At 56.8% G+C, this 27117-nt stretch overlaps 1 protein-coding gene across 1 annotated transcript in view; it reads left to right on the top strand.

The window, feature by feature from the left end:
• Positions 1-332: 332 nt before the first annotated feature.
• Positions 333-27117, top strand: part of UNC5A (unc-5 netrin receptor A) — a 59450-nt gene continuing 32665 nt past the window's right edge. The window contains exon 1 of the mRNA XM_031689342.2: positions 333-592. Within this exon, the coding sequence (XP_031545202.2) occupies positions 523-592 (70 nt within the window). The 5' untranslated portion in view covers positions 333-522. The remainder of the gene's footprint in view (positions 593-27117) is intronic.

Here is a 27117-nt window from a genome sequence, read left to right as displayed (position 1 = left end):
CGCAGAACCGATCCACTCCGGGTTTCAGATTCCTGGCCCAGTCCCTGGAGATCGCGCGGGGCGGTGGGAGGCCTCCCCGCCTACCACCCCAGCCCCTCCCTGGGGGAGCCTCGGGCATCGCCAGGAGGGATCCCCGGAGCTGGGGGTGGCCCGAGCGCGCCGCGTGGAGCGGCCGGGCCCCTCCTTCCTTCCCCCGCCCCGCCCTGCCGCCGTCCCGCTCCGCTGCTCCAGTCCGGGTTTTGCGGCGCCCGCCGGCCCGCTCCCCGGCTGCGGGCTCCGCGCGGCGGCTGGCTTGGTGCGCGGCGCGGCTGGCGCTGCGCTCCGCCCCGGCTGCATTGCTGCGCTCCCGGTGCCCAGGGGAGCCACGCGCCGCGTGCGCCCCGCAGCCGGCCGCCCGGAGGCAGCGCAGTCCGCTGGCATGGGCCCCGGGGGCCCCCGGGGCTGGGGCTCTGGGCTGAGGAGCTGAAAGCCGCCCTGTGGTCCGCGGGGCCCCGCGCCCGGCCCGCCCGCCAGCCCGCGGCCATGGCCGTCCGGCCCGGCCTGTGGCCAGCGCTCCTGGGTATAGTCCTTGCCGCCTGGCTCCACAGCTCGGGTGAGTCACGCGCGCGCTTTGGGGAGGCTTGAGGGTGACCGTGGGCACGAACGCTCTCTGCTCTGGGGGTCCCTGACCCACGCTGCCTGACCCGGCTGGGAGCCCCCGGAGGCCAAACTTTGCGAGGCGGGACGCGGGGGCCGCCTCTCGCTGCTGCGCAGCTTCCCCGCGCACTTCCCCGGAAGCCTGGGTTCTGCCAAGTCCAGGAGCAGCTGTCAGCGCGTGGGGCTGGCGAGTGTAGACGCCCCACGTCTCCAGGTGGGGGAAGTTCGCTGGTTGCCCTGCCCCAGAGCAGGGTCGTGGGGTTTAGATCAAAGCCCCAGGGAGTCTGACTTGGACGGTTGGCAGAACAGTGGATTTGGACCACATCCCAGTGCTTAGGAAATTGAGGAGGGGGTTTAAGATACCTCTTCCCAGCAGCATCTGCCCCAAACAGCTACTCACAATTCCCAGCTTGGCACCTGGCCTCTGCCCACGTCGGGAACACAGTGTCCTCCTCTGTCCCCACCACACAGGCTCGCACACGCACACACTCAGGCGTGGAGGCGCTTACACCAGCCCCCAGCCCTTGCAGCCCGTACAGTCAGCTCCGCGGCCCCTGGCCCTAGCTGGGGCTCCCGGATTCCCTGGTGCTTGGGGGGCCAGAGTTGTGCTCGGTAGATACATTACCGCTTCCCCCCTTCTTTCTCGCTACACAGCCCTTCTCCCTCCCTTCGTGTCCCTTTGGCCACCCTCACCTGCCCCATTACTCAGCCCTCAGCCCATCTCCTGGGTTGGGGGTGGGGGGTAGTTCCCCTGTGCATCCTTTGTCTGTTCTCCCTGAGCTTCCACCTAGGCTGACTGAGACGCTGGGCCTCCCTGATCTCTGACCGCCCTCCATGCACTTAGCAGAGCTGAGCTTCTGTGTGCATGGGAGGGGGTTATTTGTGTGGTGAAGCGGGGCATGGAGCTTGGCCTAGTAATCTTGATTCTTGCTGCCCTGAGACCCTGGAGGGTGAGCCTGGCCAGGCCATTGTTAATTCCAGAGGTATCAGAAGGGAACGCTGGGGTTCCTGAGATGCAAAGCCAGACAGACTGGAGATGAATGAATGAAAGCTCAGAAACCAACCCGACGATTGAGGCTGATGGCTGTTTCCTTCAAGGGTCTCTGCGTAGCACATCCTGCACCCACCACTGCCTGGCCGCCGTTCCCATCCTACCCACCTCAGTCCTCCCTCCACCCCATCCCATCCAGTCTCTCTCCCTTCTCCATCATCCCATCACCGCCCCACCCCCACAAGTCCTCACTTTAGCAAACCTTTCTGCCCCATGACCTCCCCTCCTCATCTTGACTGAGCTGGGAGGCTGCACTGCCACTGGGTATGTGTCCATCTTGCACACACGTGCGAGCTAGGAGTGTGTGTGTGCATCACTCAGGGGGTGCGGGTTGCACCACTGACCATGGTGAGCTGGGGGTGTTCATGCTCCTCACCCAGGAGAGGTGTCGCTAGATACCCAGAAGGTGCCCAGGAGATGTTTACTGAGTCGGATGTGTGCCAGAGGGCTGTGTGGTCATATCTGCACGTTGCCCACGTGAGCACGTGTGAGGGCTGTGGGTGGGCATGTGTGCCCTGGCGATGCTGAGGGGAGGGAGGCTGGCGGTCTGTGCAGCCTGGGTATGCGTGTGGCCAGATGAGTGTGTGTGACGGCTGGCCTGCTGCACGTGTGTGCCGGTTGTGAGCAGTTGCACAGGTGAGCTCGTGTTGATAAGACGGTGCCCTGTGATGGGGATTCAGGGTGCCGCAGCCCAGGGGGTGCTGCCTGGACTCCTCAGGAGGCCATAGAGTCAGGGGACCGCATCCCTGAGTCGTGGGGCACCTGTTGGGGCCTCCTATAACGTTTCCCAGGGAGCTGGCGGGTGGGCACCAGTGCCACAGGGCTGCCTTGGAGCAGAACCTGCCTCTGGGCATTCAGTCTCAGGTCTATGTGAGGGGCTGCTGAAGGGCAGGAGGCCCTTCTTTTCATCTAGGGTCCCTTACTGCCGTTCCCCACAGGCTCTGGGTACATGTACCCAGCAGGCTGGCCCGGCGCTGACCCCAGCTCCTCCCGCACCGCCCATTCAGCTCCTTGGCAACAGCAGCCAGTGAAAAATGTGTCTGTGAGTGGCTGAAGGAGGGACGGCCAGCCAGGCGGCAGGGGGCGCCGGGGGCCAGCACAACCGAAGCCTCCCGCTCCCCAGGCCAAGTGCCCACCCTCTGTCTTTTGATATCACACAAAAGCCTGTCCCTCAGGCACACTCACCGGGGTGGGCCCTCTCAGTGCCCGCACATCCAGGTTTTCTCATTCATACCTAGTTACCCAGCTGGCACCTGCCCCCCTGCCCCCCTGCCCCCCTGCCCCGTGGGCCACACACACCTGTCGGCCTCCTGGTCTCAGATCTCTGCACTCCTGAGGGGGAGGGGCCCACGGGGAGCTGGAGCTCCTGCAAGGTGGGGCTGAGGGGCACTAAGCCGTGGCTTTGCCCATCCTGACTCGGTGGCTGCTGCCTCAGGCCCCTCCTCCCATCCTCAGGGCTGGTCCTGGGCCCCTCTTTCCATCCCTCGCCCCCAGGCTGGAGCAGTTGGTTCCAAGGAGGATGTCAACTCTTCTAGGCTGAGATATCCTGCTGTCACTCATCCTGCCTTGGGATGGGGGTCTGGGCTTTGGGGCCCCCCGAAGCACTCCCAGGAGAGGGCTGGTCCTCTGGCTGACATGCCTGTGTTGGGAGGCCCTTAGGAGCCTGGGGATTGGCACTGATCCAGGGACCAAACTCCCAGCCAAGAGGCACTGGCCTGGTTCATAGGAGCAGCCAGCTGTGGCCTAAGCCAGGGGCCAGGACCCCACTGTGTCACATCCCTCCCTCCTGCCTAGTGCTGCTCTGGGCCCCAGATCTGCCAACCCAAGCCATGCAGTCTCAAGACAGGAACTGCCCTCAGCTGGGGTGGGGGGAGGGGGGACCTCTCCAGGTGAAGGCCCCAAAGCTGGGCTTGGCTACAGAAGCAGGTATCCACAGCCACGCATGCCGGGCCTGCTCCTCCCAGGCCACCCCTCTCCTGTAGCCCCCTCCTCCCAGGGGCCCTGTCATTCCCCCTCCCACTATTCCTCAGCCCGGAGCTGGAAACCTTAGAGCCTCCCTCGGCTCTAACCTTCTCCTTCACGCTTCATGTCTAATCTGTCACCGAGTCCTCCAGCTCAGCCCTACTTGTGACTTTGCTCGTGTCCCTCTCCTCCTTTGTCCCCTCCCACCACCAGCCCTTTCTCTCTCACCTTTTCACCTGGACCAGTGCAGGACTCACCCCTACTCAGCCCCCTCCTATGCCTCCTTCACTTACACTAATGCCCCTGGTGCCCAGGATGGAACCCACTCAAAAGCCTTCTGCAGCTCCCCTGTGCCAGCAGGTAAAGTCTGAACCCCGAGCCCAGGGGCCCTTAGGAAACACCTGCATCTCCACACATCGCTGGGTGGATCAGTTGGCAGGTGGGGTGCTCCTCCCTGGCTCTGACTACTGCTGGGCTGGGCATCAAACCCCCAGACGAGCTCTGGCTTCCACACACTGTACCTCCCTTGCCTTGCAGAACTGGGTATCCCTGGCCCTGCCAGCCACGCTCCCCATCCTACACCCCAACATCCTCAGCTCTGTCCAGATCTAGGCCAAGCTCCCCTGCTCTGCCAATCCCCACTCTTCTCATCTCAGCCCCCAGCATCAACACAGCCCCCCCTCCAGGGGCCTCCCTCACTCCCCCCAGGGCCCATGCAGGGGCCACAGCACAGCACACGGAGGAGCTTTGAGTGGGCTCCAGGACAGAGGTACTGATTCTTCAGCCCTGGAGAGGCACGTGGGGCCTGGGGCATCTTGCCAGAAGCATCTGGCCCAAGCCACCTCCTCATTCAGGCCAGTGCTTCCCACAAGTATTGCCTTTGTCTATGGCGCTGTGGCGCTGTGACCCTGTGACCCTGTTCTCAGCCCCCAACAGTCAAGTGCTTATTTTTTTTTTCTTTATTTCCTCTGCTGGAGTTTGGGTTCTCTGGCTAGGCAGGGAGGGCTGCTGCGTCTGCGGAGGGGGAAAGAAGTTCGCTCTGTCCTCCCGGGCAGCCCTCCTCATCCTTGTGCCTGAACACAGACCGCCCTGCTCCAGGGAGGCTGGAGATGGCTGCTGTCCAGGGCCGGGGCGGGGGACGTATGCCCACGTATGTGGAGTTGGAAACTCCCTGCCCACCCCCACCCCTCCCAGGCAAAGATGTTCCCAGAGGAGTGTCTTCTTGTGTGAATAATGTCATTGTGGCCCCCAGACCTGCAGAATCAAGCCCCTGGAAGGTGAGGCTGAGGGATACCGAGAGGTTGTCCATCCTGACCCCAACAATCTGTGTGGGTGGCAGCTTCCTCGAGCCCCACCCGCACCTGCAGGGCTGGAGTTGACACCAAGATGGGGTGCTCTGTGCAGCACCTCCACAGGGCTCCTGGTTCCTGAAGTTGAGCCCCAGCAGAGCCCAGCCCCTGTGCCCCAACCATCCCCGCCACCCAGTTGGGCACCCAGCTTCCTGCAGTCAATTCTGCTGGCCCACCCCTTCCTTCCTCTTGTCTCCCCCATGGAAGTGGCATCGAAGGGTCCCCCTGCCTTCTGGGGAGCCTTGCCCCCCTCTTCCTGTCAGGTGGACTACAAAGGAGTGTGCTTTGGAGGCAGACAGGACGGTTTCAGTCAAAGCCACCTGACCTTGAGTGAATAACTTTTACTCTCCCAGCCTGTTTCCACCTTTGTAGAATGAGGTCACGTCTGCTTCCTGGGGATACAGTAACGACTTGATGGGCAACACAGAGCACCCAGGGTGGACAGAGGGGTGGTCTTAAGCTGCATCGGGACCCAAGCCCACACGTAGGAAAGAAGATTGTCTCCGTATAAGCTGCTTCACCTCTTGCTGCTCCAGCCCCAGGCAGGAGCCCCTGGGAGAAGTCATTGCTTCTAGTTGGAAGAAGCACCCCCACAACCCAACCCCCAATCTGTACACACACCACCCCCTGCAGGGACTTGGGCCTGATTCAGATACCAGCTCCTCTGATGTGCAGAGCTTTGTTTGGGGGTTCTAGGAAGATGATGATTGGGCTCAGCCTGGCCTGGAACTGTGTGCTGATGATCCACTCTGACACACATAACATGGCAGCAATGTGGGAGTAGGGGCCCTGGATGGACCTCAATTATAGTCCCGGCTCTGCCGTTTGATTACTGTATGATATTGGACAAATCACTTAACCTCTCTGGGCTGTTATCCTCTTTGTATACCAAAGGATTGGACTTGATGACTATTAGGGGCACAGGCTGATGCCCAAGGAGGCTGCCTTGTGAGTCTGGGGTGGACTGTGCACTCAGCACCAGGCTCCCCCAGGAACCACTCACACCTGCCCAGCACCTGCCAAAGCCACCAACCACCCTGGCAGCAGCTGCCTGCGTTGCCTTGGAGCCAGGTGGGTGCTGCAGCAGAGCCAAAGGTGACTGTGTGGCAGAGGTGGGAATTGTAGAGTCTTAGCACCCAAGCAAGGAAGCAGGGCCCTGCTTTAGCTGGTGAACACCCTCAATGGCAAAAACAGGCCTTCTCAGGGCCCCCCGAAGGTCAGAGTGCCACCCTCTCCCCAGGCACTGATGTCAGATGCCGCAGGCAGCCTTTGGCCCCGTGGGAGCCAGAACCCCAGGCACATGGAGGAGGTGGTGGGATGGTTGAGGTGGCAGGCTCTGGGCTCTGGGTTTGGACCAGGGCTGGGACGAAGCATGAGGCAAGGGAGGTGCCTAGGGTGCAAAATTTAAATCATGAAAGTACAGGGTCAGCCCCTGAGAATGAAGGCCTCCTTACATTTTGTGCCCTTGGCACCCCAATACCTCCCCCTAGTCCTGGCTGTGGATCCAGCTCCTCTGTGTAGTTTCCTTGTCTCTAAAATAGTCACAAAAGGACTTAACAGGGTTGTTGTGTGGATTAGGCAAACTGATGCATGCCAGTCCGCACACAATAGGCGCTTAATAAATGTTAACAATTGATAGAGATGGATAAAGCAGAGGGCACTGTTCCACTCTCTCCAATGGGGAGTGCGGGAGTCCTTGGTGTCCTCTTTGTGGGATCCAGGTAAGAGAGAAGAGGCCCGAGGGGAGGCCTCCACTGGGGGATAGGGGACAGGCCTGGCGTCTTTCCTCTGCCCCCTTTGACAGCCAGGGACAAGGCATATAGATGTCCCCTGCCCATCCCACTCTTCGGGTGTGATGTTGGCTGGGCCATCTCAGCCCTGTTTGGGATGGAGGAGACAGGGAGGCTCATAGCCATCAGGAGAGGCCTGAGTGGCAGCTACTCCCCAGAGCAGGCCCCAAAGGGCAGGTTTTAGGTCCCACTAGATGGGGGAGGGGACCCTGAACTTCCTGCCTATGAGTGCGCCATGGTGAGAGCACCAAAGGCCAGTGCCCTGATGGGTGAGTCCCCCAGACTCAGGCCTCTCCCCACGCCTGGATGTCAGAGCTGTGTCCCTCTGGAAGGCTCAGGGTCACCTTGAGCTCCAGGCAAATATGCGGCTGTGGTTTGTGGAGGGCGAGTCAGTCTATCTAGATGGATCCTTGGAGAAGGAGCTAGGGGCCCTGTATCCCACCTCTGCCCTATACCTCCCCAGCCAGGGTGGCAGCTGGGGCTCCCTGTCCCCCCCGCCCTCGCCCGCAGCATGTCCAGCCCAGAGCCTGCGGGGGTATACCCCAAATTAGACCCTATTCCCTCCTTACTGGAAGAGAGACTAGAGAGTACTATGTGGACTTGAGGTGCTGCTGGGTTTTTCCATATCTGCATCTTCCTAGCCCTTCTCCTAACCCCACCCCCAAAGGAAAAGGGGTACCAGGCACTGGCAGGTAGAAGTGATTCTTGATCTTCCCGGCGCGACCGGAGCCTCCCCCTCTCCCCAAAACAACCCCCACCCCGCTGTCCAGGTAGCTTGGCGGGCGGGGGTCCCGGGCTGGAAGCAGGCCCCAGGCCAGGCGAGCCGCGGGGCACGTGAGCCGCTGTGGGGCGGCAGGTGCCCGAGCCAATGGGAGCCCGAGCCCAGGGGATTAGCAATTAGCCTCCGCGCCCGCCCGCCGGGGCCCTGGGGAGGGGCGCGCCCCCGGGGGCGTCCCGGAGGAGGAGGCGCTGAGCGTCCAGCCCTGTGGCCCCCCGCCCCCGCCCCGCGCCGGGTAATGAGTGAGCGGTAAACTCGGCAGCCGCGCGGGGAAGGGGCGGGATCCCTCCGCCCGCCAGCCCGCCCGCGGCCGCCCGCCGGATTAGCGGCTCTTTGTTCGGGGCCTGTTAACAAGTTCCTGGCTGAGCGCTCGGTTGCCGCCCGGGGAGCGGGCATCCAGCCTCCGGGCACGGCGGCTCCGCGGCGGCCGCCGCTCCTGGCTTCCCGCGCCCGCCGGACCGCGGCCCCAGCCCGCGCCGCCTCCCTCGGGGCCCGGAGACGAGGCGGAGCGGTGGGCCCCTCTGGCGGTCCGCTGCGTTCCGTGCTTCCAGGGCTCCCGGGCTGGCCTCGCAGCGGAAAGGAGATAGCCTGAGCACCTCCTGTAGGCCAGCGACTTCAAATGCACCGCTGTGGTCCGTCCCATTTTACAGATGAGGGAGGGCCCACTTCGGGAGTGCCGAATGGGTTAGGCAGGCCTGGGGTTCCAACCCAAGTCTTTGACATCCAGACTCATTCTCCTTCTGCTAGGATTGAGGCCTGGGGCGGGAAGAGGAGGAGGCTTCGGTAGCTGTAAACTATCGTATCTTTTATTCCTAATTAACTTGATGATAATGGGAACTGTGGCCGGGGCTGGGCTCTACCTGTGTCAACTGATCAGAACCTCAGGACAGCCCAGGAGGTGGGTGAGGTTAGTCCCATTTATTAGATGAGGACGCTGAGGCTCAGAGAAGTGTTACTGCTCAGCCTCACCGCCCTCCACTCACATCAGCGGGGACCAGAACCCTGTCCCACGTGTCCATTTACTGTCAGAGCCTTTTCTGGTGTCCCATGGACTTGAAAGACGACTGGGGACCACCTTGCTCCACTGGGATCTTGGGCTAATCCACTTACCTCCCAGAGCCCGTTTCCCCCCTACATCCTGCCTCCGGACGCCACACCCCACCGGGGTGCAGGCACTTTCTAAACCTGGATTGGATTGTCCAGGCCACAGGACTTTGATCATAAAAAACCCCTAGGGGTTAGCTTTCCAACTTGTCCACGGCCACACATTTTCAGGTGGCTGGGGCTGTAATTAAAGCAACTGTCTTATAGTGAGGTGGAATCCTTCCCGGTAAGCTCCCCTGGATGGTTCCTGGCTTCTCCTTCTGGCCCTAAGACAGGGCTCCATCTGCCCTTTCCCAGGCCAGGCACCTCCTGTCCTCCCAGCTGTTCCCCATGGTTCCAAGCCCCCTTCTGTGTCCCCAGCATCTTTATTACCTGCCCCTGGATGTCAGTCCTAGGAGCGCATCCCACTGTGACACAATGCCCTGGCATGGACTAGCATAGGATACTGTGTCTATTGCAGATTTTGGAAAACCCAACACAAACTGGGTTAAGGAAAAAAAAAAAGTATTGGCACATTACTGAAAGGCCAGGGGTAGCTCTGGCTTCAGACATGGTTGGATCCAGGGATAACAGTGTGACCAGGACTCATCCCTGAACTCTGCCCTGGTCGGGGGGAGGGGTGGGGTGCCACTCTTCAACAACCCTTCGCTTCACAGTCCCAAGGTAGCTGCCGGGAGTTACCAGGGCTATATCCTTGCAGGCCCAGGCTACAGGGCAAGAGAGAGCATCTCTTCCTGCAGCCAACATGCAGACATCCTGACCTTTCCTCATTGGCCCAACTCAAGTGCTGGTGGAGTGAGCCAGTCCCCAGAGCCAGGGCTTATGGCTATGCAGGTTAGCTTGAACCTGAGCCACCCGTGTCACTGTCCTGATCCAGGCTGTTTGCCACCACTCGCAGCTTCTTGTCCACCGAGAAGGGTTGCGCACATGGTCCTCAGATTTAACCAGTGTGTCATCAGTCGGTTTTACCAAAGTATTTAATCAAAATGCTGAATAGCACCAAGGACACAGCCTGGGGCTCAAAGGTAAAGAACCAAGTCTGGATCAACATTAGCTATTTAATTGGCTGTGTTAGAAAACAATGTTGGCCATTCAGAAGGTTTTGCATGCCCTTAAATGTTCTGTCACCTAGTTCATACATCTCCATTTGTGGATCTTGAGATATTTTATCAGGTGCCTGGCTGAAATCCAGACACACAGTTTCCAGTCCAGCCCGGACCTGTGAGAACGGTAACCCTATGATAAGGGAAGCTGATCTGGTGTGATGGCTCCTTGGGGGTCCTGATGGGTCTCTTAGTGTCCCTGCTTCCCTCGGTCACCTGTAGCTGACCAAGAGGTGCTAACAGAATCACGCCTGGAGTTTGCATGGGGGGTACCAGGCTGTGGCTATTCCCGTGGACGTTTGTTGGGCTTTGTATCTGTCCAGCTTCCATTCCCAGTCCCACCAGGACCCCCTGACCTCCCCCCCGGTACAGCCTTAGTTGGCGTTTGTCAGGCCCCTTCATCTCGGCAGCAGAGCCCAAACGAGACAGGTGAGTGATTTCCCCATCCTGGTTTCTTTCCTGCTTCAGAGCCTGCTTTTTAGCCTCTTTTCCCTTCTCTCAACAACCCAGTTTCTTGCCAGTATTTCCCCCTTTTCGCTTAAATTTATGAGAATCGATTTCTGTTGCTTGCACTCAAATAACCTAACCGTGCATTCACCAAATCCAACTTTCTTCCTTTTTTGAAAACTAGGCCACAGCTCACGCATCTCCTGCCTCATGAGCTCTCCCACTCGCACTCTCTCAGAGGTCAGCAGAGGAGTTTAGCAGGTTCTCAGGCCAGGGCCTGGGGTGTGATCTATCAGGACCAAAAGACCTGAATTGATTCCCGACAACCACTCAGCCTGCCTTCATATCACCTTTTGGCCTTCAGTGCTTTCTTACTAGCATCGGTCCTGTCTCTTTACTTTGGTGTCATGTGCAGAATGGTAGGAGGTGGAGGCCTGCTTTGCAGCATCCCCCTCAACCGGTCAGAAGGCCCACCCTTTCTTGGTCCTCTTCCTCCAAGCCCCTTCTGCTCTGTCTTACTTTGGCATTTCCCACAAGCCTCAGCTGGACCTGAACTTCACCTTCCCTGCTTGTTTCTCCAGTCCACGCCTCTCATTGGTGGCTTTGTCCTTGGTTTGGGGCCATCTTTCCATATTGGGCATGTCTGGTCAGAATCTGAGCCTACCTAGATGTCTTGCGGCTGCCCTGACACTTTTTGAGAGTCCGTCTTCTTCCAGATCTTTTGGGATCACACAGCCAGAGGTCCATCTTTGAGACCCACCTGATCCTCTCAAGATCCTATTCTTTTAAGAATGGGGTCCACTGTGGGGGAAACTTGTCTTTGGTGTGAGATGCCTGAAGCCTGGCCCCACATAGGCCAGGACGCCCTTCTGAGGGTGGTCAGCATTCCTTCCCCAGCAGTGATGTGCTGGTAAATGTTTAACAGTTGGCTCTCTGGGAGAGCTGGGGGATAGATTTGCCAATTTCCATGGTGTAAATACTCCCACGGTGGCCTATTTCAAGCTACCAATGTGATGTTGACCAGCTTGCAAAATTCCAGAAATTTTAACAACAGGCTGTCCTAAGACAGGATGAGCTAACTTGAGCACATCACTGTTCCCTGGTCCCACCCCAGCCCTCTGAAGAAGTGGTCACAGGAAGGGAGTGACAGGGGCTCCTTAGACCTCGCCCTTTCGGACTCAGTGACCTCCCCAGCTCTTTGGTGGGCCAAGGGGTGGGGAGTCAGGCACTAGAGGGTTGTGGCTAAGAGTCGGGCTCTGGAGCTGATAGTGTGGGTTGGAATCCTAAACTGGATGTCCTTAGACAGGTGATTTCAGCTCTCTGTGCCTCAGTTTCCTCATCCAGAAAATCTGAATAATGAAAGGCTCCTATCTTGTAGGGTTATGAGGATTAAATGAGTTATTCTGTGCAGAACACTTGCCCTGTGCCAGGCCCAGGGCAAACACTTCATCAGTTTGAGCTATTTGGGGACACTCTGTGGACAGCAGTGGGGATGCTCACTCTTGGCCTCCCTCCGTGACACCTCCTGAAGGGGCAGGGGGAGGCGGGTCCTTGGTTGACAGCATTGGCAGAGAGCATCAGGGCAGAACCCTGAGGGTCTAGAAACTTGGGAAGGTGCTCATTCTGGGGTGACGAGCATTCATAAGAGGGCTTGAGAAGGAAGGCTGACGTAGTGAGGGATGACCCACCCAAAAGACTTGACCAGGGGTGACTCCTGACAGCCTGGAAGCTGGGGTAGGTTCCCATGGACAGAGAGGTGGCAGGGGCCACAGCAACATTCAAAATTCCAGACAGGCCAGGCAAGGACAACCCCTCTGCTGATCTGCAAACTGGGCTATGGCTTCAGGGTTGGTCCCTGGCCACCCCCACTCTCCTCTGCTCCCAACCTGTGGGTGTCCCAAGGCCAGAGGAGGAGAGGTACTCAGCTGGGACCTTGGCATGGGGTGGCATTGGGCCAGACAGTGAACAGAGGGAGAATAGAGAACAGGCATTCCCTGGTGACAGCGTGTGTACAGGGGAGCCAAGAGGCGCAGCCCGGCTGAAGCAGACAGTGCCTGTGGGGGACCAGTGAGCGACAGGGTTGGCTACATCATTGTGCTGGAGAGTGACAGGCAGTGAGCGGTGTTTAAGGAAGATTAATCTGGCAGCGCATGGAGGATGGATGAGAGCAGGGAGAGGCTGGAGGCAAGGAGACCAGCCAGGAGGCTGCAGCGGTCATCCAGGCAAGAAATGACGAGGCCTGCCCTCCCAGGGAGCAGGCAGCGGGGGTGAAGTAAGAGAGATGGATGTGAGAGACATTTGGAGGGAGGAGCCTCTGGATGTTGCACGTTGGGGGCGCGGGATGGGAAAGAGGCAAACATGATTCAGAGCTTTCAAGCCTGGGGAAGTGATGTCAGAAACAGAAAATGGACAGGGAGCCTCGATGAGAGAGAAGCTGAGAAAGCAAGAGGGTTCTGTGATGCCATGCACTCCACCCAGGGAGCTCTGCCCCATCAGGCCCTACCGCGGGCGTGGACGTCAGTCAGGCACTTTGACCACAAGCAACAGAAACTGGCTCTGGCCCAGAGGAGCAAAGGGAGGGTTAACAGGGTGCTCAGGACTGGCAGATGCAATGTAACCAAGGGAGAGACTTAAAATCATGTCCTAGGAGAGAAGTCCTCAAAATGTCACAGTGACAATGGGGCTGTCCTACATAATTCAAGGCCCTGAATGCAGGTGGGAAAAGTGGAGTTGCTTTGTTCCATGTAGCCTTAGAGGGCAGGGTCAGGACCAGCAGGCAAGAGACTCGGAGGCTGAGAAAGATCTTCCTGACAAGTAGTGACACCAGTGGCCCTGGCAGGCGGGGAGCTCCCTGTCGGCAGGGCTGTTGAACCAGACCCTGTCCGGACCTGTCAGGGAGACCATGGACAGGTGGCAGGTGGCCTTGGTGACGCTCCATGGTAACGGGGAACGGGTGGGGCTTTAGCCCTGACTTGGGCTCCACTCCCAGCCCCACCCGTGCTGGTTGGCCTTGGCCTTGGCCTTGAGAAGTTTCTTACCTGTTAGGAACTGGCCTTTCAGGAGGGATGAGCCCGTCTCATGGGAATTTGTGCTCGTTGTTTTGACTACTCAACACACGTTCTCAATGGCACAGCACTCTTCCTGAGATGACCTTCTCCCAGTACAATGTGTTCCTGATGGGACTGTCAATCATGGGGCCCCATCTTCCCCACAGAAAGCTCCTGACCAAGCTGGCAGAGATCCTAGGCACAGTGATTGGTCCAGGGTGGCCATGTGACCTGGGATGAGCCAATCAGGATCCTTCTCATGGCTTTTCTCACCTGGAGGAGGGGGATCTGCCTCTGAGGTTGGCGGCTATGAAGATGCAGTCAGAGATGTTGGGCCAGTGGCAGCCATTTCCCCTTCTATAGATAGAGCCTGGCTAATGAGGCCAACGTGCAGAGACAAGCAGAAGAGAGAGACAGTTGGTGGCCCCGAGGCCCCAGAGACAAAGGTTCCTGCAGCTTTTCTCTCAATCCTGTGAGCTGCCCCCCAGCCTTCCCCACTGTTGAGCCAAGAACTTCCCTCTTTAGGTTTATTCCAGTTTCATTGGCTTTTGGTGCCCTACACCTGAAGGGGGCCTGGCACAGAATCTCAGGAGGAAGATATGACCATGTGGGCAAAGCACCTACCCAGAGGTGGCAGTGTGCAGGGCATGCAATCCCCAAGAGGCAGATAGAACATTCTAGAAAATAGAGAGTTCACATGAAAGTCCAGATTTCAGGTTTCTCTAGAAAAATTAGATCTGGGCACTGAGAGCCCATTTTCCTGGCCAGGCAGGGGCTGAGACTTGACTGCCACCTTGGCAGGTGTGCACCCCACCACCCTGGGCACCCCCGCTGAGGCTGCGTTCTCCCCACCCCATGCCCCACCCCCAGCACGGTGCCCAGGCTGTATGCTTTCCTCTCCTCTCCTCCCTTCCAGCTCTGCGAGCCTGCATTTGGGGCCTCAGATTTCACCCGTCCAGTTGAGGTGGCAGCGGCTAGTCGGGTGGAAACGGCTGAAAGATTATTGGGAACCCGGGGCTGGCACTTTGAGAGGCAGTGAGGGCGGGAAGTGGACACGAGAGGCCCGTTCAGAGGGAGCTGGCCACGGGCTCCAGTCCCATTCTGAGGGGTGACTGGGGAGTGGCTGCGGCTGAGATGGAAAAGGAGGATTTGGGGAGTGATTCCGAGGAAGCCAGAAGGAGGCTAGAGAGAGAGCATAGGAGCCCGGGGAGGAGTTTAAAGTTTTGAGAGGGACATGGAGGCAGCTGCGAGGAAGGCTGCACGCAGACGAGGCCTGGAGGACACGCGCCGGGATGAGGCCAGGAACTGCCTCCTGAGAGCCTGTGCTCGGGAGCATGGAACCAGCCTGCGAGACCAGGGACGGGGTGGGTGGGCGGCACGCGGTGGCCACTCAGGATGTGAAGAGCTGCGAGGGAGGGACATTAGAGCCAGAAAGGCTCAGGGTCCTTGGGACGTCAGAGCAGGAACCCGAGGGAAGGGAGCAGGTGCACGATGAGTGTGATTGCTCAGCGCTGGCAAAGCCCTTGCACACAGGCTGCAGGCAGCCTCAGAGGTGAAGTCACTGCCCGAGTCACATGGTGGCCCTGCCAGCCAGGTCCCAGCCTCAGCCTGTCTGCGGGAGGAGTGGGGCAGAAGGCCCAGGACCCCAGTGAGCTTTTGAGGGAAGCCAAGAGGATGGGCTGAGGGGCAGGGCCAGGTGAGGATGGGGACACGTCAGTCGTTCAGTACGTGTTGATAAGGACCTACTGAGAGTCGGGCCCCAAGTTAGACACTACGGAGACGCAGTGAGCAAGGCGGACGCCGTCCCCACCCTCAAGGAACCCACATTTCTGGTGGGGGGAGATCACTGTCAACAAGCAGATAGACTCAGGTAATGAGGAATGCTTGTCAGGACTTGGAAGGGAAGCAGGGAGGGCCACGGGACCACGGGACTACGGGCCAGCTCGGTGTCAGTCAGGCCTCTCTGAGGAGGTGACATGTAAGCTGAGACCCAAATGACAGGAAGGAGTCAGCCGCGGGAGCAGCGGCCCAGAGGCGGGCATGAGCACTGGGAGTGGAGATCCAGTGTGGTCTGCGGCCAGGGAAGCGTGGACTCGGGTGGAGGGAGAGGGCGGCTTGTCTCTGTTCATTTATGCTGTATGCCCCCTCAGCTTCCTGAAAGGCATAGTCGAGGAACTGAGTGATTAAAAGGCCCTCAGAAGGCAGATCTGATAGGGCCAGCGTGGCTGAGGACGGTGACTTGGAGGTGTGGGTGCTGCACCAGAGAGCCCAGGCCTGGAGTGGCTGCACAGCGCCCTGGGCCCAGGGTCAGGAGACCTGCGTTCAGAGGGTGGCCCTGGGGCCAGACGCAGTCCTCTGCCTCATTTGGGAAATGGAGAGGATGACCGGGCCTGGGCTGTCCTGGCTCTGGTCCTGAGGCCTTAGGATGGGGAGCAGGGGCAGTGGAGAGGGCGGGGAGAAGGGAGGGCGTGGGGAGAAGGCACGACAGGCCCCTTCAGCACCATCCTGCCGCCCCCACTGCCTTCCAGTTCCAGATCCTACCCCGTAAAATGAGCTAAGGCGGGAAGTCCGGTGAAGTTGAGATCCACCCCTCCTAGACCACTTTGATCCACATATATATTTACAAGTATATGGATTATTGAATATATAATTGAGGTGAACTCCATACAACATAAAATTTAACCATTTTAGAACACAATCATTTGCCCTTTTTTTTTTGAATGGAGATACTGGGGATTGAACCCATGCATGCTAAGCACATGCTCTACCACTGAGCTATTCCCCCAAACCCCCAAATTTAACCATTTTAAAGTACACAGTTTAGTGGCATTTAGTACATTCACAATGTTATGCAACCATCAACTGTATCTAGCTCCAAAATACTTTTCACCAGCCCCCAAGGAGACCCCATTAGCTGTCACTCCCCATTCCCCACTCTCCCCAGTCCCTGGCAAACACCAACCTGCCTTCTGTCGCTGTAGACTTGTCCATTCTGGGTATTTCACGTAAATGAAATCATACAGTGTGTGGCCTTTAGTGTCTGGCTTCTCTGACATAGCATGTTTCCGAGTTCCATCCATGTTGTAGCACGTAACAGTGCTTCATCCCTTTTTATGACCAAGTAATATTCCGTTGTACGGATGGCCCACATTTGGTTTATCCATTATCATCATTTGATGGACATTTGGGCTGTTTCCACCTTGGAGATATTGTGAATGATGCTGGTCTGAAGAATTGTGTGCAAGGATTGGTTTAAAGATCTGTTTTTGGTTCTCTTGGGTACATACCTAAGAGTGGAGTTGCTGGGTCATACGGTAATTCTCGGTTTAATGTCTTGAGGAACCACCAAAATGTTTCCCTCAGCAACTGCACCATTTTATGTTCCCGCCAGCAATGCATGAGGGTTCCAGTTTTTCCGTATCCTCATGCTTATCTTTGAAATATTAAATTCTTGCAAAGCTGTTTTTCCCCTCTCTTGGTGCTCCAGCTTTTCTGGTGCCTGAGTTCATGTGGGGGCTGCTGCCGGGCCGGCCAGCCCTGCCAGGTGTGGCTTACATGGCCCAGGATGGGCATTAAAGGGCGGGTCCCGGGGACTGGGGCAGCTGGGGGCCCGCAGCCCTGCAGCAAGCAGTGGGTCCGGCTGGCTGTCAGGGAAGGGCTGGGCCTCTCTTTGCCCTGGGGGACCCTGTTTCCCTCCACCCCTCCCCTCTCCCTCTGCACATGCCCCCAGCCGGGGAGCTGCCCTCACCGCCCCTCTGCTCCATTTTGTGTGTGTGTTTCATCACCAGGATAAATGTAGCTACAAACAATGCGGCGGGCTGGGTGCTAATTTGTCAGACGCAGTGCGCGGCTGTGATTCCGAATACATTAACATTTTCACATGAAATCATTTCAATTTTTAGTGATTAAGAAGTATTTGTTTTAAAGCATCAGGGTGATTTACTGCAGGCCTGGGGGGTGGCGGGGGCGGGGCGGGGGAGCCCCCAGGTGTGATGTCATTCGTAGGCACCAGCACGAGCAGAGATCACACCAGTCACCGTCCCACGCCCACCTGTGCCCACCCAGCTTGGGCTTCCACGGCGTGAGGCAAAGAGGGCAAGTCGCAGGGTAGGGGGTGGAGACTGGTCCCCTAACGTCAAGCAGCAGCCTTTCGTTCCGTCTTTGCCTCTTTGTGGGGCTCACCAGCGACGGAGAGGGCCTTCTGTATTGACACATTCACGTATATTCTACTTCCGCCACATTAGGGTGTAAGTTTCTTGAGGGGCCATGGCCTGCTCACTGCTTTGTCCCTTGTGCCTAGAACAGTGCCTGGCACGAAGTAGAAGCTCAGTATTTGTTGGACGGATGGACAGATGGGCGGAAGGGTGGAAAGGGGTGGATGGATGCCTGTGGGTAAATGGGTAGGTGGAGGGGTAGGTGGGTGTGCAGGTGGATGGATAGATGGAAGGGAGAGGGGATAGACAATTATTCAGGGGGCACAGGAAACCCTTCACTGTACCATGCATCCTCTTATCCTTGAGTCTCACTGTCTCTGGAACTTGAGGGACCCCAGCCCTCTCACGCAAGCCACCTCTGCTGGGCTGGCTTCCAGGCACCCGGGAAGTACAAGTTCATTAGCACTAGGGCTGCTGCTCACAAGCCTCCATCCCCTCCACCCTTCCTCATCACTCCCACTCTTTACAGCCTGTTTGTGCCTCCCTCTCCTAGTGGATGGGAGCCACTGAGGGCGCCCTCGTGCTCTGGACAGACCAGCTCCTCCAGGACCCAGCTGCTGCCAGCCTTCCTAGCCAGACCCTTTCTCCCCTCCCTGGGGCTCCCAGGCAAGGTAGCCCTCTCCGGGCAGTTCACGGAGCAGCTAAGGTCTGAGCATGAAGGACAGACCTGCAAGGGACACATATACAGTGTGCTCTGGCATATGTGTGTGTGTGTGTGTGTGTGAGAGAGAGAGAGAGAGAGAGAGAGAGAGAGAGAGAGAGAGAGACAGAGAGACAGAGAGACAGAGAGACAGAGAGAGAGAGACAGGACATGCTCAGAGCTTTGCCAAGTGGAAATCAGGCCCCTGCAGGCCTCGCTCTGCGGGGGCCACACTGGAACCCCTGCCTCACCCTTCTGCACCTCCCAAACTTCTATGGCTCTGCCCCCCACCCCCGCACCCCCAGATCAGACTCCTCCCCCACCGACCCCAGCAAAAGGAAAATAACTGGAAGCTTTTATCGTTCAGCAGAAGCAACATCAGAAAACAATTATTGTTTTAATTACCTGCTGTCGCCGTACAAGACAGGGAGGTTGTAAAGTGCGATAAAATCTTTCATGTTAATGGGCTGCCAGCCTGGGCCAGGATGCGATTTATGGGACTGCAGCTGGCAACTCCAGTCAGCTGGTACGGAGCCCCCAGGGCCCCCCTCCCCGCTGGGGCCAGGTCTCCAACGCCAGAGGCGCGGTCTGTCACTTTCTCCCGACGCAGCAGGGGTTCTTGCGGTCTGAGCCCTGGAATGCTTGAGACAGCACAGACACAGCAGTGTCCTGGCAGCTGCGTCCCCTGCAGGCTGAACCTTGGATCAGCCTCTCTTTCTACTCCATACAAGACACGCCAGTGCTGGGCTAGGGCTGGCACATGGGTCTTCTCCCTAAATAAGCCTTCTCCCCACCACCCTGCTCTGCTGTGGCCCCCGCATCCTCCAGCCAGACAGGCTCAGCGCTCTGGGTACCATCTTGGGCTCCTGCACTGCCCAGAGCTGGTCCTCCCACAAGCCCTATAACCTCACACCTGTCTCCTCCTCCTCTGCCGCCTCTACCTCCCAGAGCCTGACTGCCACCTCCTGACAGAGGTCCTCACCTGTCCTCCCCTCAGCCAACCCGGCCCCACTACTGTGCCTGCGTCTTTCTAAAGCCCGTCGTGGCATGCCCCTGCTCGGGAACCAGCCTGTGCTTTCTCACATTGTCTCACTGAAGCTTCACAACAGAGCTTTCAGCAGGTGCTGTCGTGATGCTCCCCGTTGTACAGATGTGGAAACCGAGGCACAGAGAAGTCAGGCGTTTGGCTGGCAGTGTGATTTCAGAGGGCGGCTCTGAAGACAAAGCTGGAGTAACAGTTGTGAAGTGTTTGGAACAGTGCCAGGAATAGAGTGCACACCCCAAACATTTTAGCTCTAATAATAATTCTTGTTATTTCTGTTCAACCTGGAGCAAATCACTTCGCTGCTTTAGTTACACATAACTTTCCTCATCTGTACAATGGGGACAGCGACCGCCTATGCTATAGGATGTGAGGCTCAAATAGGCCCACGTCATAGTGCGAGGCTCAGGGCAGGGTGTGGTGGCGAGAGCTTGGGACCCATTAGCTGCTGTCTTTGCGGTTACCATGGTAATGGTGGTAGAGGCTGAGGCTGTGAAGATAAGTCGAGTCCACATTACGTAAAGCCCTTAATGCCACATCAAGGGGTTCTGAGCCAGTCTGGAGATAGCAGGGAGCTGCTGACAATTTTAAATCCGGAAAGCCATGTGATCAGATCTGGGTTTTAGAAGGATCATAGTGGCCCAGTGGCGGATCGATAGGTGAGGGAGAAAAACTCAGTACCAGAATGATCCAGATGAGGGCTGACAAGGCTGCATCCCCGCGTGGCAGGGCCAGGTCCAGCTGGGGTGAGGGTGGACAAGCAGGGCTTGTCACCGCTTGGACAGAGGAGGAGTGAGGGGAGCATCCAGGGTCTGCACAGGGCTGGCCTCTGCGGGGACTCAGACCTTTCTAGATCTCCTCTTTCATGCCCAGTGCCAAGCACGGGGCTGGCACGAGGGATGGGCACTCCTGCCCCCAGGACACGGCCAAGGCCCTGGGAGCAGCAGGAATATTGGGGCTGGGGCCACGTCTGCGTGGAGTGGAGCCCAACTTGAGGGAATCTTCAGACTGTTGCTGAGGGACTTGAGTGGGGCTTCTCTGAGCAACCTCAGGGGCCTGGCTTCGTCTCCGGATGGACTTGGGTGCCAGCTGTGGGTCTGCCCTGGGTGGGTTTGCTCATTCATTCATTCACTCACCCACACATTTGTTCTTCTCAATTCAGGTCTTCAACGAATGACTGTTAAGCACCATCTCTACAAGGGATGTGGGATGGGGGGAGGGTCTGAGCTGGACCCTGGAGATGCTGGAAAGTATGATATAGCTGGCTGCACACCCTCCCATAGCTAGCATTCTAGTGGAGGAGATGGGCAACGAGCCAGGGAACAAATGAAGAAATGAAATAATTGCACATTGTCGGGAGTGCAGAGGAGAATGAAGAAGGAGCTGAGACGAGGTCCCCCCTTCTCTCCCCTCCCCTCTGTCCCTGTCCTGTCTGCCTGTGAGAAGTGGCCCACAGCTCCCCAGCCCTGCCGAGATGCATGGTTGGCATTAGCAGCCCAGTCTGCCCAATATGTTTCCCTGTCTTCCCTGGATTACTTCCCCCATTTTGGCCATCACTTTAGAACTCTAATATATTCCCCAGGGCCCGGGAGGGGCCATTCATTTAAAGATCTTTCTATGGAGCCTTCTCCTCTGAGGACTGTGAGGGGAAGAAAAATGCCAGGAGAGGACAAAAAAGAGAGCAAGAGGGATCTGACTTCTGAACTCCCAAGTAGCAGGTCAGATGCAGAAGGGAGCAGGGCCCTGCTGGCTCACAGACAGATCTATCCAGCAGCATAAGTGCCTCCCACCCTCCCTGTCACCCACTGCCTGCGCCCCTGCAGGAGTCTGAGCTCCCCACTGTGCCCTCCCGGGGAGAAGCTATCCCTAGGTGCTGGGAGATGGTTCCCTAATTATAGTTTAATTTGGCAGTGTCCCTCCTTCATCCCTCCCAGTTCTCTGAGTGAGGGCTCTGGCAGGGACCAGCCTCGGTGTGTTCCATCCCTGTAGCTGGGCCAGAGTGGCTGGCCGGCGGGGCCCACCCTGTGCCAGGCGACTAGGGCCGGCGGGCCAGTGTGGCAGCCCCAAGGCAGCATGGAGTGTGAGAGGTGGATGGCAGTGCTCTGGGTCCTGGTTGGTGCTTGTATAACTCTCTAGCCAGGGAGTCATCACCCCTTTGGGATTTCAGGCGGCAGCTGCTTCTCATGAAAACACTGAGGAATTCCAGGTCCCCACCTGACTCTGTGGGCAACCCCTGCCCTCTACAGGCAGCATGGCCAGGGAGAGAGGTGGTCTCAGGGTGGCTTGGTGGGGTGACAGATGTTCTCACACATCGTATGAGCCTGGGAATAGGGCCTCTGGCCAGGGGCTGCCTTGTACACCTGGAGGCAGACAACAGCATTGGTGTGATGGAGGAACGGTGTGCCCATGGGTGAAGGTGACCTCACTGCCTGCTTGGGAAGCCGGGATGCCTGCCCCACAAGGCTAGCTCCTGGGGGTTCAGGGCTACCTGCTCTTCTAAGTGTGAACAGAGGCTGCCTGCCTGGTCTGGTGTGTGCTCAGTGTATGGGACTCACAGGAATGCTCCCGGGTGGAGACAGCTGGGCAGCCAGCCCTGCCCATAGCTGAGAGAGGTCCTCATCCAGGATTCTCTAACCACCCTGGTCCAAATTTCAGGAAATTCCCTGATCCCCTCCCAACAGTTCCAGATGCTCCAGAGCCTATGATCCATTTCTCTCATGTGCTGGCATTTCCCTGCCTGGCTCCGTCCCCTTCCATCCTGTCAAACATATGAAAGAACTGGGTTCCTCAAAGAACAGAGCCAAGTTTCTCCTCAATGGACAGGTGTGTGAGTGAGTGTGGAGAGAAATGTGCTGTGGGGAAAACACTTGTGTGCCTGAGCATGAGTGTGGAGGCACCAGCATTGGTATAAATGGGTGCCTTGATAAAGGGTGTGTGTGTGTCCTCCAACTGTGTGCATCCTAAGTATTCTGGGCTGTGGGTCTCACAGATACGTATGTCTTAAAAAATGGATTCATCTGGAAGTTAAGGAGCTGACAAAGAAAGGAAACAAAAGGTCTGAATGAATAAACAGTCTTCTGGGTAGAGAAGTGTAAGATGTGAGCTCCGCCAAGAATTGAAGCTAATCTTTTTTTTTAACATTTAAATAAAAGATCTGGAAGAGGATGTGTACAGTGAAATCACCAAGTTAGCAGTTGAATCTAAACTCTCCTGGGTGGTAGTCAAATGCCAGGCTCATGAGGGATAAGCTTTAGGCAACTCTTATCTTAACAGGCAGTTGACTGGGCGGAGAATGGCCAGCAAGTTTGAGTTTGGAGGAAATGATGTGGATGGTGTCTGGGGGAGGGTATTTGGAGTTTCATTCCCAAGGAAGGACTCAGAAGGGCAGTAGAAAGCTGGACATGGTTGGAAAGGGAATTTGAAAGAAGCCGTAAACGTTCTCTTCTCCCAGGACATGAGTGAGGTATACTTGCATCCAACAGTCTGGGGTGCTGGAGGTCATGTCTCCTTAGGAGACCACCAGCCCCAAATTGGTGGGGGAAGCCTCGGTTTTATTACAAACTCACATGATCTGGGTAATTCATTTCCCTTCCTTGACCCTCAGTTTGTGAAATGGAGGTTGTGCTCCCTGGCGGCCTGCTTCAGAGGGTGGGAGAGTCTGCGGTCTCACTCAGATGACGATGTGTAGGTAACTGTAAAGTTCAGTACAGCTGCATGTGGTTGTAATCAAGAGAGTTGTGATGAGAGGGGAACTGTCATATAAAGTCATTCTAGCCCACCTGGGACAACTTCAGTGTACAGAGAGAGGCGAAGAGGGAATATGGTAGAAATCTATAAAATCAGAAAGGGCACAGAGAAGGGAACATGACTTCTTTACTAAATCCCAGCCTGACGGAATGAACCCCTCCCCACTCCTGGCCCCCACCAAAACTCAGGAGAGGTAAGTTTAAAACCAATAACAGGAAATCCTGCTGCACTCAGCAGGGAATAAACTTTGAAAATCATTTCCCCTAGAGGTGATACAGGCTGGAAATATAAATTGCTTCCAGAAAGGTTTAGATAAGTTCATGGATGGCAGAATCAGAGTGGTTCTTAGGCAAAATTAGAATGTTAGGAGGCCTCCACCCTGTGAGGATGATGTCAGAGAGGAAGTCCCCAGCAGAGCCAAACTCCTGGACCAGACCTAACAACCTGTAGTCCTGTCTCTGGATGTGTGTAGGAGTCTGTGTTTAGGACTAGATTGTTCCTATCTGGTGAGGATGGTGCCCCTCTCACCAGTCCATCTGTGTTCTAAAATTCCCTTTACTTCCTCCCTAGTCGGTCACCCCTATTGCTGCTCCCACACCCCTGTTAAATTCCATTCCATGAGTTCCCTAGTCCCACTCACAGATTTCCACTCTCACTGCTGACCTGTGTCTCCAGCTTGCCCCTGCCATCTCACCTGTCATCACAGAGCAGCCACCACCACCCACCATGTACTGCCTTCTAGCACAGGCACCTTGTCTGGCAGTGCCCTTGAGCCAGTGAGGACTGGAATCTCCTGCCAGGCCCTCCGAGTAATGCTGTTGGCATGCAGCTTCTCTCTCCGGCTGCCTGCCCAGAACCCGTCTCTGCCTGGATGCCTCTCCCAGGGTCCCCAGCAGAGGCTGGTTGAATAGATGCTGACGTTTGAACCCTTCAGGGGCCCACAACCCTGGAGAGTTTAGGTACAGGAGGACAGACTGATATCCACCCTGAGGACAGGGTCACTATCAGGAAACAGGCCTGCTTGGATCTGTGCCAGGTTATCTGTCTCATGCAGAAGGTCTTGGGGGACTGGCACTAGCAGAGGAGGCAAGGTTATGGAGTCTGCTTTCCCCTTGGTTCCTAAGATGCTTTGAGCTCTTTCCAAGTCACCACGGATAGGCCGTGAAGCAAGCTGTGGGCTCTGTTTCAGCACCACGGATAGCGGTCCTTGGTGCGGCAGTGCTTTCAGGACCATGGACAACCCCCACGCGGTGCCTCCTCCAGCTCTTGGGCCTGAGCCTCTCCAACCTCTGCTACCTACTTCCGCCACCACCCCCGGAGAATTCATTTATCCATTCGCCAAGATTTATTGACCATCTACTTATTATGTGCCAGTAACTATTTTACATGCTGGCAGCACATTACTGAACGAAGCAAATACTTGCCCCGCCAAGCCTCCATTCTCCGGGGTGCAGACTCCTGCCCCATGGGTTTCCACTGATATTCCCAGAGCGTGTTCCAGCCAAGGTCGCCCAGCAGGCCATGGAGGGTGAGCAGATTATGCCTTCTTGCAAACCTGATTCTGAGGCTTCACTCTGGTGGAAGGGAGCTGGAGAGGTAGGAAATAGGGATTGGTGAGACCAATTCAGAGAGTGGTTTAGGATTCTAGGAACCCAGTGTGATCTAGTCATACCCCATTGGTTCCTGGTCCCTGTGGAAATAAATAGGAGTCCCCCAACCTGTCATTCAAACCTCTTGGTAAAACGTTCTTCATCCATCTTGCCAGTCCTATCTTCTTACTCTCTTTTCATGCTTCCTACACTCCAGCCAAGCTGGATGCTTAGTTAAGAATCTTTTGGTTGCAATATGACAGAAAACTCAACTCAAACAGACCTAAGCAGTAAGTGAATGTTATTGGCTTTTGTAACTGGAAAGCCCACAGTTATGGCTGACTTTGGGCGAGGTTTGATCCACTGGCTCAAACATTGTCTGGAACTGCTCTCTCTATTTCTCTGCTCTGCCTTCTCTGGTGTCTGTCGACTACATCCTAGCCTCCTCAGGGCAGCCTCCAGCAGCTCCACACCCTCCCTGTCTTGGTAACAAAATGTCTGCAGCAGCCCAGTCCCCACATCCTCACCCCACACCATTCAGGGAAGCCAATGTCTCCAAGGACCTCATTGACTGTCTCCCATTCCTCTCCCAAAGCAATCACCACAGCCAGAGCAGAGAGACAACTGACTTAAGCCAATCAGGGCTGCCTCCTGGAGCTGGGGAGGGGGTCATTTATAGCCAAACCACATGGCTGAACATGAAACAGAAGGGGATCCCCAAAGAAATGAAGCTGCTTTTGAGAGAATGGGGGAGATGGAGGCTGGAAAGGCAGCCAACAGGTGTCCAGTCATTGAATGTGCTATTTTCTTTTCTGCTTCTGTGATTTTGCACCTGCTGGTCTCCTGTTATCCCACCTACTGATACCCTGAGCCACCTTCAAGGCCCTTCTCAAGTGCTACTGCCTTCCCAACACCGCTCCCATCACTCCCTTTAAGGAGTCATGCCTGCCTCCTCTGATCCCTCCTAGCACTGTGCTTACTTCTCCCGTCTGTCTGCTCACCATTCCCTGATCTGCTGGCAGTGAGGGGAGTGGACATGCATCCCAGGGCACTTGTGCTGGAGCTGGGTGATGGATGGCTGCTGTCACACTGGCTCAGTGGGGTGAGATAACAGCATCACTGAGCCGCAGGCAGGCTGAGAGGGCCGGCTGGCTGGGCAGGCCCAGGGCTGTCCCTGGTGCCCGGGTCTACACAGCCTGGGCTGTCCCCTGCTGTCACCCCCAGTGAAAGCTTGGTCTTGCCCAGTCTGTGGGTAGGGTCTTAGCCCCTAAAGCTTCCCTGGCAGAGCCAGTCCAAATGTGACAGGAAGGCAGAGAATGTGCCAAAGGTGGCTCAGCCTGAGAGTAGAGGCACCTGGGGGACTGTCAGTGGGAGTCCCAGGAGACAAGCTGGGAAGCAGTCAGCACCCTGCATCCCCACTGTGGCTTCACTACCTCCTCCTTCTACTCAGTGTTAACCTTCTTTGGGTAACTCTGGCACTGGCCAGGGGTGGGGGAGATGGTGCGGAGAGAAGGACTTGTAAGGAGCCTGCTGATTTAAGAGAAGGGAGACTGGAGCTGAGTGTCAGAGGGAGGAGGGAAGAAACTCAGAGGCACAGGGTTGAGGGGTTGGGGTGCAATTGCGAGGGGGTGCAGTGACAGGGGCTGGGCTGTGAGTCTGAGGAGGGGCCAGAGCCATTATTCTTCCCCTCCACCGAGCCTTACAGCTTCCCTCAATGACGTAACACTCCCATCAGCACTTTTCCCTTCATGCTCTTGTTTTAATTACAAGTTGGGCTCAGCAAGGGGGTGGCCACATCTCCGTCCTGATCTCTTTCTCCATTTCACGGGGACCCTCACCCTGCTGCAGGCCCGGAGCTGAGCTCAGGGTGGCCAAGGGCTCATGTGAGCGACTAGTGGGGATTCTCTGTCCCCCATGAGCCCTGTGAACACTTCCTAGAGGCAGCTCGTGGGCAGGACAAGAGGGAGGCTTCTTGTCCCAGGCCTCCCTGCCAGTCATCTTCTAAATCACTAACCAAAGGGATTTATTACGTCCAGGTCAACTTCAGAGAAATCTCATCCTTCAGTGGGACAAACAGGACCTGATGACAGAGAGACCTGCCCAGGTCACCCCACATGGACAGCTGTGCAAGGCAGGTGGGGGTGGGCTGGGGAGAGCTTCCTGCCTCCCCACTTTTGTCCTCTTCCTGGGCTCCCCCACTGGCCTTGAGGGCCGAGGAGGGGAGAGCTGCTCCTCTCTGATTCCCTTGCTCTGGGTGTCTGGGCTTTTGTTTCCTCACTGGAAAACTCCATCCACCAGAGGGCGTCGCAGTCCATTTGGGTGGCTGAAACAATACTTCAGACTGGGTGTCTTGTAAACAGAAATTTATTTCTTTTAGTCTTGGAGGCTGTGAGATCTGTCCAAGCTCAAGGCACTGGCAGATTTGGTGTCTGGTGAGGGCCTGCTTCCTGGTTCATAGACATCGTCTTCTTTCTGTGTCCTTACGTGGTGGAAAAGTCGAGGGAGCTCTGTGGGGTCTCTTCTACAAGTGCACTAATCCCATTCATGAGGGCTCCACCCACGTGACGTCATCACATCCCAAAGGCCTACCTACTAATACCACCACATTGGGGGTTAGG

Source organism: Vicugna pacos, chromosome 22 (genome assembly GCF_048564905.1).
Source record: "Vicugna pacos chromosome 22, VicPac4, whole genome shotgun sequence".
Classification (NCBI taxonomy): domain Eukaryota; kingdom Metazoa; phylum Chordata; class Mammalia; order Artiodactyla; family Camelidae; genus Vicugna; species Vicugna pacos.
This window is presented reverse-complemented; position numbering and strand designations above follow the sequence as displayed.